Source organism: Herpailurus yagouaroundi, unplaced genomic scaffold, assembly GCF_014898765.1.
Source record: "Herpailurus yagouaroundi ecotype Mexico unplaced genomic scaffold, PumYag 141, whole genome shotgun sequence".
NCBI classification, from domain to species: Eukaryota; Metazoa; Chordata; class Mammalia; order Carnivora; family Felidae; genus Herpailurus; species Herpailurus yagouaroundi.
The window spans coordinates 74,442,143-74,455,467 of NW_024412396.1; the positions used below are offsets into that span (position 1 = coordinate 74,442,143).

General features: G+C 46.6%; 1 protein-coding gene and 1 non-coding gene across 2 annotated transcripts; both read left to right on the forward strand.

The window, feature by feature from the left end:
• Positions 1-1,510: 1,510 nt before the first annotated feature.
• EIF5 (eukaryotic translation initiation factor 5) lies at positions 1,511-9,181 on the forward strand. Its single transcript, XM_040478306.1, has 11 exons — positions 1,511-1,624; positions 2,502-2,781; positions 2,888-2,969; positions 3,242-3,414; positions 3,725-3,836; positions 4,659-4,801; positions 5,055-5,213; positions 5,738-5,899; positions 6,182-6,346; positions 6,615-6,749; positions 7,094-9,181. The coding sequence occupies exons 2-11, from the start codon at positions 2,710-2,712 to the stop codon at positions 7,181-7,183; spliced, it is 1,293 nt and encodes a 430-aa protein (XP_040334240.1). The 5' UTR covers positions 1,511-1,624; positions 2,502-2,709; the 3' UTR covers positions 7,184-9,181.
• On the forward strand, positions 4,168-4,291 carry LOC121032520 (small nucleolar RNA SNORA28). Its single transcript, XR_005791342.1, has one exon. It is a non-coding gene; the product is annotated as a small nucleolar RNA SNORA28 (small nucleolar RNA).
• Positions 9,182-13,325: the final 4,144 nt, after the last annotated feature.

The following is a 13,325-nucleotide window of genomic DNA, read 5'->3' on the forward strand; positions in this document are numbered from 1 at the left end:
CTTCTTGCATATTTGACAGATCTGTAACAAAGGGCAGACCCTTATCCACCTCACCATGTCCTCAACAACATTGCTACTTTATTCAGATGGGGAAGACCACAGAAAGCAGATTAGAGCCCGTGGCTCCATTATTTGGCTCTTGGCTAACAACAACTATGTTTGCAAATTTCAGGATGGACTCGATCGCTTTTACAGTAGCAACTGAAACTTTTAAGCACAATTTAAGTTTTTGAAAGAATGGGAGAGTTTCTGTAATCACTTCAAAAGGAGGAAAACAGGAGAGGCTCTAAATAGCCATTCCGGAGGGACCGCTCTGGAACCTCATTAGGAACACCTGCTTTGGGCTACGCTTCGCTTAGCAAGGAAGTCACAATTTATAAACTGTGGAGTGGATTCCGGGAGTGGTAACCCAATGTGATACTCGTTTGGAGCAAAGTTATAGTGGAGCACGAGAACACGGAGACCTCTCCGAGACGCACTTTCCGGAGGGTCTCGGAGTCACGAACTAATTTGGTGTTTCCCTCTTTAGAAAACGGGTGTGCGGGTGTGCCTAGCCCCAGCAGGCTTGGTGCCGGGGAGGGGAGCCGTGGAGTGAGCGAGAGAGGCGGGCTACGGGCCGCACGACCCTGTAATGGTGTCTTGGCGAGTCACCGTCGCCGCGGGTACATGGACCCCGGCATCGGACCTTAAAAGACAGCACTTGGGATGAAAGAGCCAGGCCCCCCAATCATCACCGTCTGCCCAGGCCTAAAGGAGCAGGGAGGAGGAACAACTTCCCCCTCGAGGACCGACGACGGGCGTCCCCAGGGGACCGAAAGGGCAGCTAGGAATCCACTGGGGAGGCCGCGCGCCCGCCGCGAGGGGAACTCGGTGGGAACGCCGCGAAGCCAGGGCGGCGGGGGAAGGGAGTCAACCGCCATCTTCCCCCTGCGCGTCGCTCAAACCGACAAAGCGCGGCCCCGCGGCCAACCCCCAGCCGCGGCCAGCCTGCTCTCGCGAGACCGCGAAGACCTCTGGGAAAGGCGGGGGGAGGGGAGGACAGAGGAAGGAACGCCGGACCCGGGAGATGGGGGCGGGCTGAGGCGGCGAGCGGAGCCTCAGGAAGCAGGAGGGGCGGAGAAAGACGCGATTGACGCGGCACGTGGACCAATGACGAGCGAGCTCGGGCGCACCTCGGGCCAATGAGCCGTGCGGCCTGGCGCGGGGGGCGGGCGCAGGGGCCGAGGGTAGCTTGAGCGCGGCGGCGGCGTTGTTCAGTCAGAGCGAGAACATTCCAGAGGTGAGTCCGGTGGAGGGGCGGCGGCCCCGCGCCCCCTCCCCAGTCCTCCCCGCCCCTTCGACCCCCGCGGGCCGCTGGCTGGCGGGGAAGGCGCCCCGACGCCCGCGGCTCACGGCGCCGTCTCTCCGCGCCAGGTCGCCAGGCCCCGGGCGCTGAAGGGTGTGGACCCCGGACGTCGCTGGGACAGCCCCTCCCCGCTGCTCGGCGGCGCCTGGCCCGGCCGCTGCTCGCTGCGCTGCTCCGCCGCCTCCGCCGCCCCTCCTCGGACTCGGGTTCACGCGCGCCTCACTTCATCCCAGTCCCGGGCGAGCAGCGTTGGGTTTATGTCTTTATTTGACGAAAACGGTGAGTCCGCCGGCGGGCCGGCGGGGAGATGGCGGCCGCACAAGATGGCGGCGCGCCGCGTGACCCGCGCGCGTGTGGCGCAGTTCGGGCGGGCCCCCGCGGCCCCCGCGCCCTGCCCTCCGCCCCGGCCCCCGCCCCCCCGCCGCCCCCGGGTGCCCCACCCCTACCTCGCCCCCCCCCCCCCCACTCCGCCCCGCGGGAGCGCGCCGCGCGGGCTGAGTCAGGCCTAATTGCTGCATTCATGAGTCATCGCTCGCTCGGGGGCGGGGGCGGCCCGGGCCGGCGCCCCTCGGCCGGTTTCGTTTCCCCCGCCGCGCCGAGGCCGGGCGGCGCACATGGCAGGGCGGCGGCGCGGCCGGCGGGGCCCGCAGCGGAGCCGGAGGGGAGAGGTCGAGGTCGCGCTCGGTCACCGCCTCGCAGTCCGCGCGCACGGCCGCGAGCGCGCGCTTCCCGGTGGGGGTGGAGCGAGCGCCCGGTGCCGGAGGACGAGTCCGTAGTTTTCCGTCTCGGCGTGGGGGGTGGGGGAGGGAACCTGAGAAGTTTCTTCGCGAGACGGGCTAGGTTTGCAGAGCGCAGGCCTCGGTTCGGTCTCCCGGCAGTTGTTGAAATATGGCCGCTGCACGGAAGCGGACCTCCGACGGGCCGTGTGTTCGGCGTGGTGCGAGCCCGCGGCCGCTGGAGCAGCGCGGCGTCTCCCACCCTAGTCCAGGTGGAGGCCTGCTATGCCGCCACAGGTGTTCTGTGTTAGATGGGGTGCTGGCCGCTTCCCACGCGAGCTGGGTGCGCTCATGTAGCAGAATTAGGCGAAGGGAGGTGTCCTCGCGCGGGAATCCCGTTAAACGTCGGGGGGGGGTTGTGTGTTCTCTTTCTCTTTCAGAGCTGTTGCGCAGCCATTGGTACCTGTATTGGGGAAACATAGCATACAAACAAGAAGCTTACAGCCTCAGTGGCGAAAATTTTTTCATGTCAGAGACCGAGAACTCTTGCAGTCGTTTATGTCATCCCTTCTTCTCCAGACAGAAGATACCAAAAAGTTGCAATCAAAGATCTCTTCATCTTATTGATAAAGCCACTAATAAGCCAAAATGTCTGTCAATGTCAACCGCAGTGTGTCAGACCAGTTCTATCGCTACAAGATGCCCCGTCTGATTGCCAAGGTAATCCCGATCTTCGTAATGAGGCCTGAGAGCTCTTTTTGTAGATTTTAAATGATTGCAGCTTCTGGGGCAGATAATGCAGAATTAAAGTTCTTTTTTTCTTTAGGTTGAGGGCAAAGGAAATGGTATCAAGACAGTTATAGTCAACATGGTTGACGTTGCAAAGGCGCTTAATCGGCCTCCAACGTGTAAGTAATGCCTCTTAGGAGGAGTCTGAAAAAAACATCAATCTGGAAATGACGAACTTTGTGGGTGTCTTGTTTCAGTTATATGTTAATTAGTTTCGGGGTTAAGTGGAATCCTGGGGGTGAAAAACAACTGATTTACTAGTTGCTGTTAGGAGATAAAATTACCCAAGCAACACATTTTAACTCCACATAAAAGTGTAAAGAGTGACATTTGTATAAGGAGGAGTGAGTAGCCAAAGATTTAGTTAACAGAACTTTTCCTCCCCCCATAGATCCCACCAAATATTTTGGTTGTGAGCTGGGAGCACAGACCCAGTTTGATGTTAAGAATGACCGTTACATTGTCAATGGATCTCATGAGGCGAATAAGCTGCAAGACATGTTGGATGGATTCATTAAAAAATTTGTTCTCTGTCCTGAGTGTGAGAATCCTGAAACAGATCTGGTGAGTGTTCTTGAGGGTTTTGTCAGTAAGAGAAAAAGTCACCTATCTGCTTTTCTGATCAGTTCTGTGATTCCACCAAGTTCTGTTCCCGAGAAGGCAAAACAACTTCATTGGAAGTAAAAACCAGAAGCAACACATTTTTTTAAAATACTTTCATACTCTTCTACGTAGATTATTTTCGTAAAAGATACTGTTTTTATGTTAAGCTGGAGTTACCATCAGATACTTCAACACCTTGCTACTTGAAGAATTTTTGCTTTTTTATCATAGATGACATACTTGTTTTTAATCTTTGTTTCCTTTCTGGCAGCATGTCAATCCAAAGAAGCAAACAATAGGTAATTCTTGTAAAGCCTGTGGCTATCGAGGCATGCTTGACACACATCATAAACTCTGCACGTTCATTCTCAAAAACCCACCTGGTAAGTGTTCATGATGAACTTCTAAGATTTTAGCTTAAAAGCAACTGATGTTGGAAACAAAACTGAAGCTTTCTTGCTGTTACAAAATTAAAATATAAGGGATTTCTAATCTTTGTACCGTGTTACGTGGAATCTATGAGTTTGAAAGACTGCCAGTTAAACTCTTTGTTCGGTTTGTTGTTGTCGGTTTTTAAGATCTGTTCTTTTGGAACGGGAGAAGTAGATACTATAAAACAAACTGTTGGGATCCCAGCAAAAGATCTACTTCTGGAATACTGTTTTGTGAACTGGGGTCTTTGCTTTTTAAGCTTGAGTGGCTTTAGAACGTTGCAAGCAACACTCTGTGTCAGATGATCGAAGTTGTTTGATGCAATTTGAGCTTGCTATAGCAAGAAAGTCTAACCTATTCCAGTGGTCTCTTCCGTGAGACCGACTGTTATATAGACTTAAACAGCGTTCTAACCGTTAACTAAAGTGCGGTTGAGATAAGCCTTTGTTCAGGTTCGTGGGGGGAGAGAGGGTCAGGAGTGCCAACTTTCACTTAATTACCTATTCTTTCTGAGGCACTACATCTTAATCTTTTCTAGTATTTGGGGGACATTCTCTTCTTACCCTGACTGTTTTCACATATGAAATAATGGTAGATGAACTTGGTTTATGAGTCCTTTTAGAATTATTAAGTAGCATTGTGTTTGTGTATGGTTTTCTGAGGGGAACGTTCCAAAGCAAAAGGGGGCAAGGTTTTAAATGTTCAGGAGACACCATGAAGTGTTGTACACACTGTAGTATTAATTTTTCACTTCCTTTTTGGTTTTCCTGTAGAGAATAGTGACAGTGGTACAGGAAAGAAAGAAAAGGAAAAGAAAAACAGGAAGGGCAAAGACAAGGAAAATGGCTCCATGTCCAGCAGTGAGACCCCCCCACCACCACCACCAAATGAGATCAGTCCTCCTCCACACGCTGTGGTGAGTGCACAGTTGATGGTGTGGTAGGCGCTAAAGTTGTGTAAAATACGATGCTTGGGTGACATGGGCAAAGAGAATGAAACTAGTCATAGTTATAACATTGCAACAGTATGTTAGGTTCCTGATCCTGTGGTTAAAAAAGCCTGATGTGTGTTTGTGGAAAATGAACCTGATGCCATTAACATGACTAGAAATCTGGCATTTTTTTTTTGTATTTTTAAGGTACTTGATCAACCATACTTGTTTTTAACAGGAAGAAGAGGAGGATGATGATTGGGGGGAGGATACAACTGAGGAAGCTCAAAGACGCAGAATGGATGAAATCAGTGACCATGCGAAAGTTCTGACACTCAGTGATGATTTGGAAAGGACTGTTGAAGAGCGGGTCAATATCCTGTTTGATTTTGTTAAGGTAAAGCAAGTTGCTTCAAGAGCAGTTAAACAATTACACGATCAAGAAATCAATTTTTTCCAGCCTTGGGTTTTAAGGTATCTGTGACTAAGCTGGTTACTTGGCGAGTAATTTTTTCTCAAGCTGTCTTTTGAATACTCCGGTGCCAGGTTTATTTTTTCCATGTTTTGCTCAAAAACTTCTTGAAGGTGGTTCCAGGTACTATCTTTGGCGTGCACATAATCATTGAAAAGTCCTGAAACTGGGGTGCCTGGATGGCTCAGTTCAGCGTTCTACTTCAGCTCAAGTCATGATCTTTTCATGAGTTCAAGTGCAGAGCCTGTTTGAGATATTCTGTCTCTGTCTCTCTCCCCCTACCCCTGCTTGCACTTTCTCAAAGTAGATAAATTTTTAAAATGTGAATAAGTAAGTCCTGCAACTATAATAAATTAGGAAAAAGGTCCTTGACAGTTGGAACTACTAACTGGCATCTCTGGAGCAAGATATGTCTCCAGTGCACTGAACTGCTTCCTTTTTGTTTGCAGAAAAAGAAAGAAGAAGGTATTATTGACTCATCAGACAAAGAAATTGTTGCTGAAGCAGAAAGATTGGATGTAAAAGCCATGGGCCCTCTTGTTTTGACTGAAGTTCTTTTTAACGAGAAGATTAGAGAACAAATTAAGAAATACAGGCGCCATTTCCTACGAGTAAGCAAATTATTTTAGGTTCACAAATAAGATGAGAGCTGGGTGACCTGGGAACGTTGTTCTCTGTCATACTAAAAATGGAAATGATTGACCTACCTCACAAGCACGGGAGTATCTGGAAAATGCTGTACATAGCCCCTTGTAGATAAAATAACACACAGATCTTTAAGGGTTGACTGAATCACTGTTGAAGGCCAGAGCTTTAAGGAATGATACTGGGACGATTAATGTACTTGTAGTGCTTCTTTGAAAAATTGTTAATGCCAACGTGTTTATTTCCAGTTTTGTCACAACAACAAAAAAGCTCAACGGTACCTTCTTCACGGTTTGGAGTGTGTGGTAGCAATGCATCAAGCTCAGCTCATTTCCAAGATTCCCCATATCTTGAAGGAGATGTATGATGCAGATCTGTTGGAAGAAGAAGTCATCATCAGCTGGTCAGAAAAGGTGGGGAGTGTAGATACATAAACAGTCTCTTCAAGATGAGAGGTGTCGACCGCTGTTGGGGGGCTCTTTTGGAAGAAGTAACTTCTAATACTTCTACTTTGAAATACTGTCCCTGGGATAACCCGTAGGTGATTCCCACCTGGCGTTGAGTCCACATTAGGATGTGACCCAGTCCCTTCAAAGAGCTGAATGTGGGCAATTCTATGAGTGACTCAAAAATTATTTTTTAGATTCCTCAACTAAGGAAATTGTATTGAACGTTTTTTAGGCGTCTAAGAAATATGTTTCAAAAGACCTTGCCAAAGAGATTCGTGTCAAAGCGGAACCATTTATAAAATGGTTGAAGGAAGCAGAGGAGGAATCTTCTGGTGGTGAAGAAGAAGATGAAGATGAGAATATTGAGGTAAATAGTGATAGAGGTGGGGGTTTGGGAAGTTTAGAATGGCAGTCTTGGGTAACTGAAAATCTTTGGTAAGTGAAATCTCTCGATTTGATTGGCAATAATCTATGCATGCTCAAAGGTAACAGGTTGAGTATAGAGGGGCTAGTTGTGTATGAAAATTAAAATGTTAGGCCATAGAGAGAGAACTTGGTTTTCACATGACAAAAACTTAGAAAAAATAAAGGCTGTGTTTGGGTAGTTGTTTTTTTCCTTATTGACCATCGATTTGTACTACCATTATTACTTTTTATAAATAGGTTTATTGGGATAAAAATTTACAGTAAACAAAAAATTTGTTTTATCAGGTGGTGTATTCGAAGACTGCCAGTGTACCTAAAGTTGAAGCTGTGAAGTCTGACAACAAGGATGATGACATTGATATTGATGCCATTTAAAGGGGTGGGTGCAGCCCAGCTTAACAGTGTAATGCTGCAAATCTTTCTGCATCATCAGCCAGAAGTGCAACATGTATGTGCAAAAGCTAAAATGGCTTAACATCATGCTACACTTTCTACTAAAAATGTATTGCTGTGAGTGGTCTGTAATTAAGCCCAACAAGACATCTAGGGAGTCCATACACATATCAGTGAGCAGATATAGTTTGCTTATTTATAGCATGTTTCTTTTTGAAAAATTAGTGGTGGACACATTTGGATCACATTTATACAGTTAAAAAATAAAGATTTGATTTTGGTCATTCTTAAGATTTTGGCTCTGAATGACTTACGCTGAAATGGCTCCTTAAAATACTGCACCATCATTAACCTGATAGGACTCTTGGAGCCTGTTAGATATTGTTAGATGCTGAGACTGTAAAGGTGTCTTCAGCAGAATGTAAACATAAGCTTACTTACAATTCTCTGCAGCCATTGAGAAATAAGTACTTTCTGAGTGTTCAGTCCCTCAAATTGGCATCTGGTAATGTACATTCTTCTCATGCCAAGGTGGACTGATAATCAAATGGCAGCGTGACATCTTTATCTTACTGAGAAGTAAAAATGACCTGAGTGTCCTATAAATAATTTTAAGAGCAGGTTTTGAAACTTGAATTGTGTTTTTCCAGTTCGTGTATACTTACCCCAAATTGTAGTCTTTGGAGTCATGTGCATTGCACGTTGGATGAGCCAGGGGAATTATTACATTAACAAATAAGCATTTTACGTGTATGTAGCTGTTGCTTTATACGGAGAAAATTTTGAAACTAAGGTGTGGTTATATAGTAAGCTATGACTTTATTTGGGGGAAGCAGGAAAAGGTGCACTTAATCTCTAGCAAAATGAGCATAATTTTTCAACTCTTAGGGTTTAATTATAATTTCAAATGTTTTAGGCATACTGTGTCTTTTGTTCATTGTGGATTTCCTCCTGATAATATGGTTTGTTTAATGCCTTTTACATGTGGATACTTAGTAGCTTAATGCTTTTTAGGTTTTGGTTGCTATCTTGCCAAAATAAGTGTTACTGTGTCTCAAACATGATTTTTCCCCCCCAAAAATGTTTTATTTAAAAAAAAGCTAAGAGCATACTTCCAGTTAAAGCCTATATTTTGGTGTAAGACTTAAGGTGTTTTTTATTTCATGTTGAATATAGCCAGACACCCAAGAAGTCTGATGATGGTCACTGAATGCAGGTTACTGGGGCCTGACCCAGCCCATCCTGAGATTTAGATTTGGAAATAACTTGCTGGTGAATTCTTGGCTCAATTAGCTGGTCAAACTCATTTGACATGGGTTATGGCTATATCAGAAATTCTCTTCAGGGGAGAAACTTGTTCCATTTATTCCTTTCCACAAAGTACACTAGGAATCAAAAATCCAAAGGGTTAATTTTGTTGGGAGCACTGTCTTACATCGCTTTTTTCTGTGATCCATCTTCACAGATTATAATGAGACCTTAATAAATGTATCTAAGAATTTTTCACATTGGAAATTATATAAACATTTGGTATAATAAAATCTTGTTAGCTTGATGTTTTAAGGAAGTAAAATCAAGTAATCTATCTGCAAATTGGTCTCTCTCTGCCTTTCAGTCAATATTGAGTGAAGAAGCACCTACCAGGAGGGAATGTGCTCTGTCACACCAAAGAGATGAGATTTTTGCAAACTTGTATCTTACATAGGTTACAATTCTTTGCCATAGGCGATTTTGCTTTCATTATCTGAAATTCTGTAGGAGTTGGTGGTGACTTAGGCCAAGTTGCATTCAACATACCCAATGTCAAGCTAATCGGGTTTTGTTATGGAGCTTTCTTCTTCTCCCCTACCCTCCTTCTTTTAATCTGAAAGAAAACCCATTCGGGCTTCTAAACACTATTTTGGCTGAGACCAGTATTCAGTCTGGTGCCAAACTTAGAATGGAATTCAAATCCACATAATAAAAATTTTACCCATAGAAGCTATCTTAGTAAGTTAATCCTTGCTTTAATCTATTCAACGGTTTTAAAATTTCCTGTTTTAAACAGCTACATTACTTGATTAAAACAATGTTGAAATTATATTTTGTCTTTGCTTTAATATTAAAATTAGTCTAGATTTTTATTTTACATGATTGGAGCATTGAACTCTGCCCTGTTTTGTAGCTGCTGGTTTGGATTTGTGTTGGGATGTTTTACTTCCATGGTTGCAAGTCCCACTCACAAAACACACACTGCCTCATTACTGTGGGTCAGTGACTTTCCCTAGGTCTTGTATTCCTGTCCTGTAACCCAAAGTAATTACAAACTGAAAAGTTCTGCCTTAATCTGAGTTCTTGAAATTTCTTCAATTACTTTGGGGAATTGAGGTGTTAAGTGTATAGTCCTGTAACTGGATACACTTTTTATCTCTAGTTAAGAAAGGGAAACGGGTGCTTGGGGGGCTCAGTTGGTTAAGTGGCCAACTTTGGCTCAGGTCATGATCTCAGGGCTCATGAGTTCTAGCCCTGAGTCGGGCTCTGTGCTAAACAGCTCGGAGTCTGGAACCTGCTTCGGATTCTGTGTCCCATCACCCCCGCACTCTGTCTCTCTCTCTCAAAAATGGATAAACGTTAAAGAATTTAAGAAAGGGACATAGAGGAGATTTTTCTCTAAACAAGTCCTTTCTGGAATTGATGAACCTCTGGTTTGAGAAGGGAAAGAGGTATTCTTTTAATACAGTGCTTTCCATCTTGGGCTATGCTGCAGTCGTCCCCGCCCCCCCCTCATTTACTCCAGGGCAGTAAGCACTGAGTAAAAGCCTTTGATCTGAAGAGAACTTTGAAATAAAAGCTGGTCTTCTTAAAAGTGGAAAATATAGAAGGGTACTGGTCAAAAAGAGACTTCGTGCTGCATTTTGTGTTTCTTAAAGATGTTTTTGGTTTTTATGTTTGTTTTTGAGAGAGCGTGGGGAGGGGGGCGGGGAGAGGGGGGAGACACAGAATCTGAAGCAGGATCCAGGCTCTGAGCTGTCAGCACAGAGCCTGACACGGGGCTTGAACTCACAAACTGCAAGATCATGATCTGAGCCAGAGTCGGATGCTAAACTGAGCCACCCAGGCGTCCCCTTTGACTTTTAATTGACAGACTATAGGGGCACCTGGGTGGCTTGTGTCCAATTTCTGCTCAGGTGTGATCTCACAATTCATGGGTTGGAGCCTGCTTCGGATCCTATGTCTTTTCTCTTTGGCTCCTCCCCTGTTCACTGCCTGTCTCTCACTCGCTCTCAAAATCTTTTTTGAAAACATGACAAGATAAAGCAGAGTGATATAGGCAAATAACTTGGCAAAGGTCTCGAGGCTGGCTTATGCAGTCTCTAGTTGACCCTGTGAGTCTTTGCTCTTAGAAGGCTGGGGGCTCAGGTTTTATGTCCACCTGCAGTAGGACTCTGTACTCCAGCCCTAATACCTGGTGGTTTACAGCCAGAAAACTGAATCATTCTGTGTACTAGAATATAGGGAGAATAGCTACCTGCAGAGACGTTTTCCTCAGAACCTAGACTGGGGGAATAGTGTTAGGATCTCAAAACAGACATGGGAAGGGTCCGAGTTGCTCCAGTGCCTGCTATTGGGATACTATTCATTCAATGAGGCTTTTTTATACTTCTTTCCATATTTATTTTCGAGGGTGTGAGTGAGCACAGGGCAGAGAGAAAAGTGGGCCTTAAGCTTATGCAGTGTGAGACTCAGACTCATGAACCATGAGATCATGACCTGAGCTGAAGTCAGATGCTTAACAACTGAGCCACCCAGGCACCCCAGTGAGCTCTTTTTAAGGGGCATATTCACGTGGGCTTTGGATTCAGACCTGGATTCCAGCCTGGGCCTCTCTGGGAGACTTCTCCGGAGTAGAGATGGTAACTCCACCATGCAGCACTTAAAATTCTGATGGAAGCCTAATAATATCAGTGGAGGGATTCTTGCTGGGCTGGGGCAGATAGGGAAAACTGGTCTTGTCTGGAGGAAGGGGATAGAAGGGTAGTGTGTGTGCTGGGATCTCCAGACATGTGAAGCAGGGATCAGAGTAGACTGAGGAGAGCAGTGGGTAGCTAGAAGTTATTTTTAAGCTACTGAACAGTTGAAGGGAAGCCCTGTGGTTAAGCAGCCATTAGTGTGCCATAGGTGATTACTACGAGCAACATTTATTCTGCAGTGGTACTCCGACCAAGCCAAGTCTATGGCTGAGGACAGTTCCTGGGCCTCCTGGGATCCTGTAACAACTGCAGACAGCACCCTGAACCAGTAGCTAGCTCAGCCTGTCACCTCTCCGAACAGAGTGAGTGGAGCATCTCCCATCAGCACTGTCATGGGGTAGCACTAAGCTGGTGCCGGCAACATTTAAGCCCCCAGCCCGAGGTGAACAGGACTGAGGAGTTCAGGGCCAGTGGGTAAAGCTGGGCCACATCTAGTACTAGCAGTCTTTTAACTGGAGGAAGAAGCGTCATTCCAAAGTATCCAGTGGGGTTGGTAGCGCAGGTATTAACATGCACCTCATAGGAAGAAATAAGCCCGGAGAGTAGAGAACTGTCCTGAGGTCCTGTGGCATACCCACACAAGCTGGACCCCAACATTTCTGCCTAAGTGAACTGTGTCCTATCCAGCTTTCAGGTCTTTGTTGCACTGTGAGGGACTTAATGCAGAGATAAGGAGGAACTTTGTTCCTTAAGATGGTTTGTGCAGGGAAGACAAGATGACAGATTGCTTGACGTTGATTGAAATTTACACTGAATGGACTAGAGCCATCAGAAGCAGTCTCCCAAAGGAAGGGCACCATTCCCTCAGGTACCCCAGCAGATCCTTTAGCCCCTGACCTGCGTCACACCTTGGGCAAGCTTGCATTGTTCCCGACCCTGGAGGAGTTCCCAGACCAAAGTACACACGGGAGAGGGGTAGAACTTGAGAGGGAAAATGACTGGGGACTTGACTGTCTGAAATTAAAAGCAGCATCGCTGAGGATGAGTATGAGTAGAAATGTGGAAGGGAAGGCCCTTCCCGGAAGGGGACTGCAGCAGATGAGGCTGGAAGCAGTGGGACATCTGCAACGTCAAGCCCTTGAAGCTTTATAAGGCTGCAGGAACAATTCTATTTGCATTCTCCTGTAGGGGCAGCTAAGCCATTGGGAGTCCAGGAGAGAGTGGAGGGCAGTCCCATGGCTGACACCCAGCAGTGGAAGACTGGTCAGACAAGGATGCACTTTTATTTATCCTGGGAAGTTTGGGGTCTCCAAACAGCCTTGCCTGTTGAGTCTCAGTGCCCCAGATTGGAGAGAGCAGGCCCAAACCCCTTTCCCAGAGGGAGCAGAATCAGAGCACCCGTGAATGCTAGAATTTCACCCTCCTTAGACCAGGTTTCCCATTCGGAGTTGAGATAAAGGCCCACACCCAGCAGGAGGTCCCTGGAGCGTCAGGGCCTGAGTGGACACAGTTTTTATATTGTGGCTGCTAGGTCAAGGATTGTTCTCTAGTGGCAGGGTTGGGGACCTCCAACACTGAAGAAAATTTTCTAGACGTAACTACAAGCGGTTTTGATTGAAAACTTTGCCCAGACGTGGAGGATGGTTTTCCAAGGAGTCACATGATAATGGTATTGGGAATGTCACACAAGTCTCGACTTCTGAGGACCCAGAGATTGCTGCAGTTTGGCGTTGTGGACATATTGTAGCAGTCAGGGCTCCAGGCAGCTGCGCAAGACAGCATCCCTCCAGGGTGCTGCCCACCTGTCTGCGTCCCTGGGTTTCTCTTTTTCTGTCCAGTGCCCGTAAGTTTCCTGGTCCCCTAGAACTGTACTCCTCGTGACTTGGCTTTCTCGTGGTGCCCTGTGCCCGTGAAGCTTCTATTCCTTCAGTTCTTAAACCCGATGTGAATTCCTGTCAGGCTGTGTCTGATACACTCCACAGCTTCTCAACATTTCTATCAGGTTTGTTCACTTGCAGCTGTTGTAGGCTCTGTTGGCAGCTCCAGTTTACTGTGGCTAAGGGAGGACAGAGTGTCACAAGGGATTTGAAATGTGGCTCCCGGAGGTTGCTTTACAATAGGGGATGGTGATTGGGAGTCCTCCGGGACCTCTGTGATACATTGCCTTTCACTGG

Bases quoted from the DNA above. Each gene is read 5' to 3' on its own strand.
- EIF5 (XM_040478306.1), top strand. From the start codon at position 2,710: ATGTCTGTCAATGTCAACCGCAGTGTGTCAGACCAGTTCTATCGCTAC. The intron at 2,782-2,887 runs GTAATCCCGATC...TTTTTTCTTTAG, and splicing joins TGCCCCGTCTGATTGCCAAG to GTTGAGGGCAAAGGAAATGG. The intron at 4,802-5,054 runs GTGAGTGCACAG...TGTTTTTAACAG, and splicing joins GTCCTCCTCCACACGCTGTG to GAAGAAGAGGAGGATGATGA.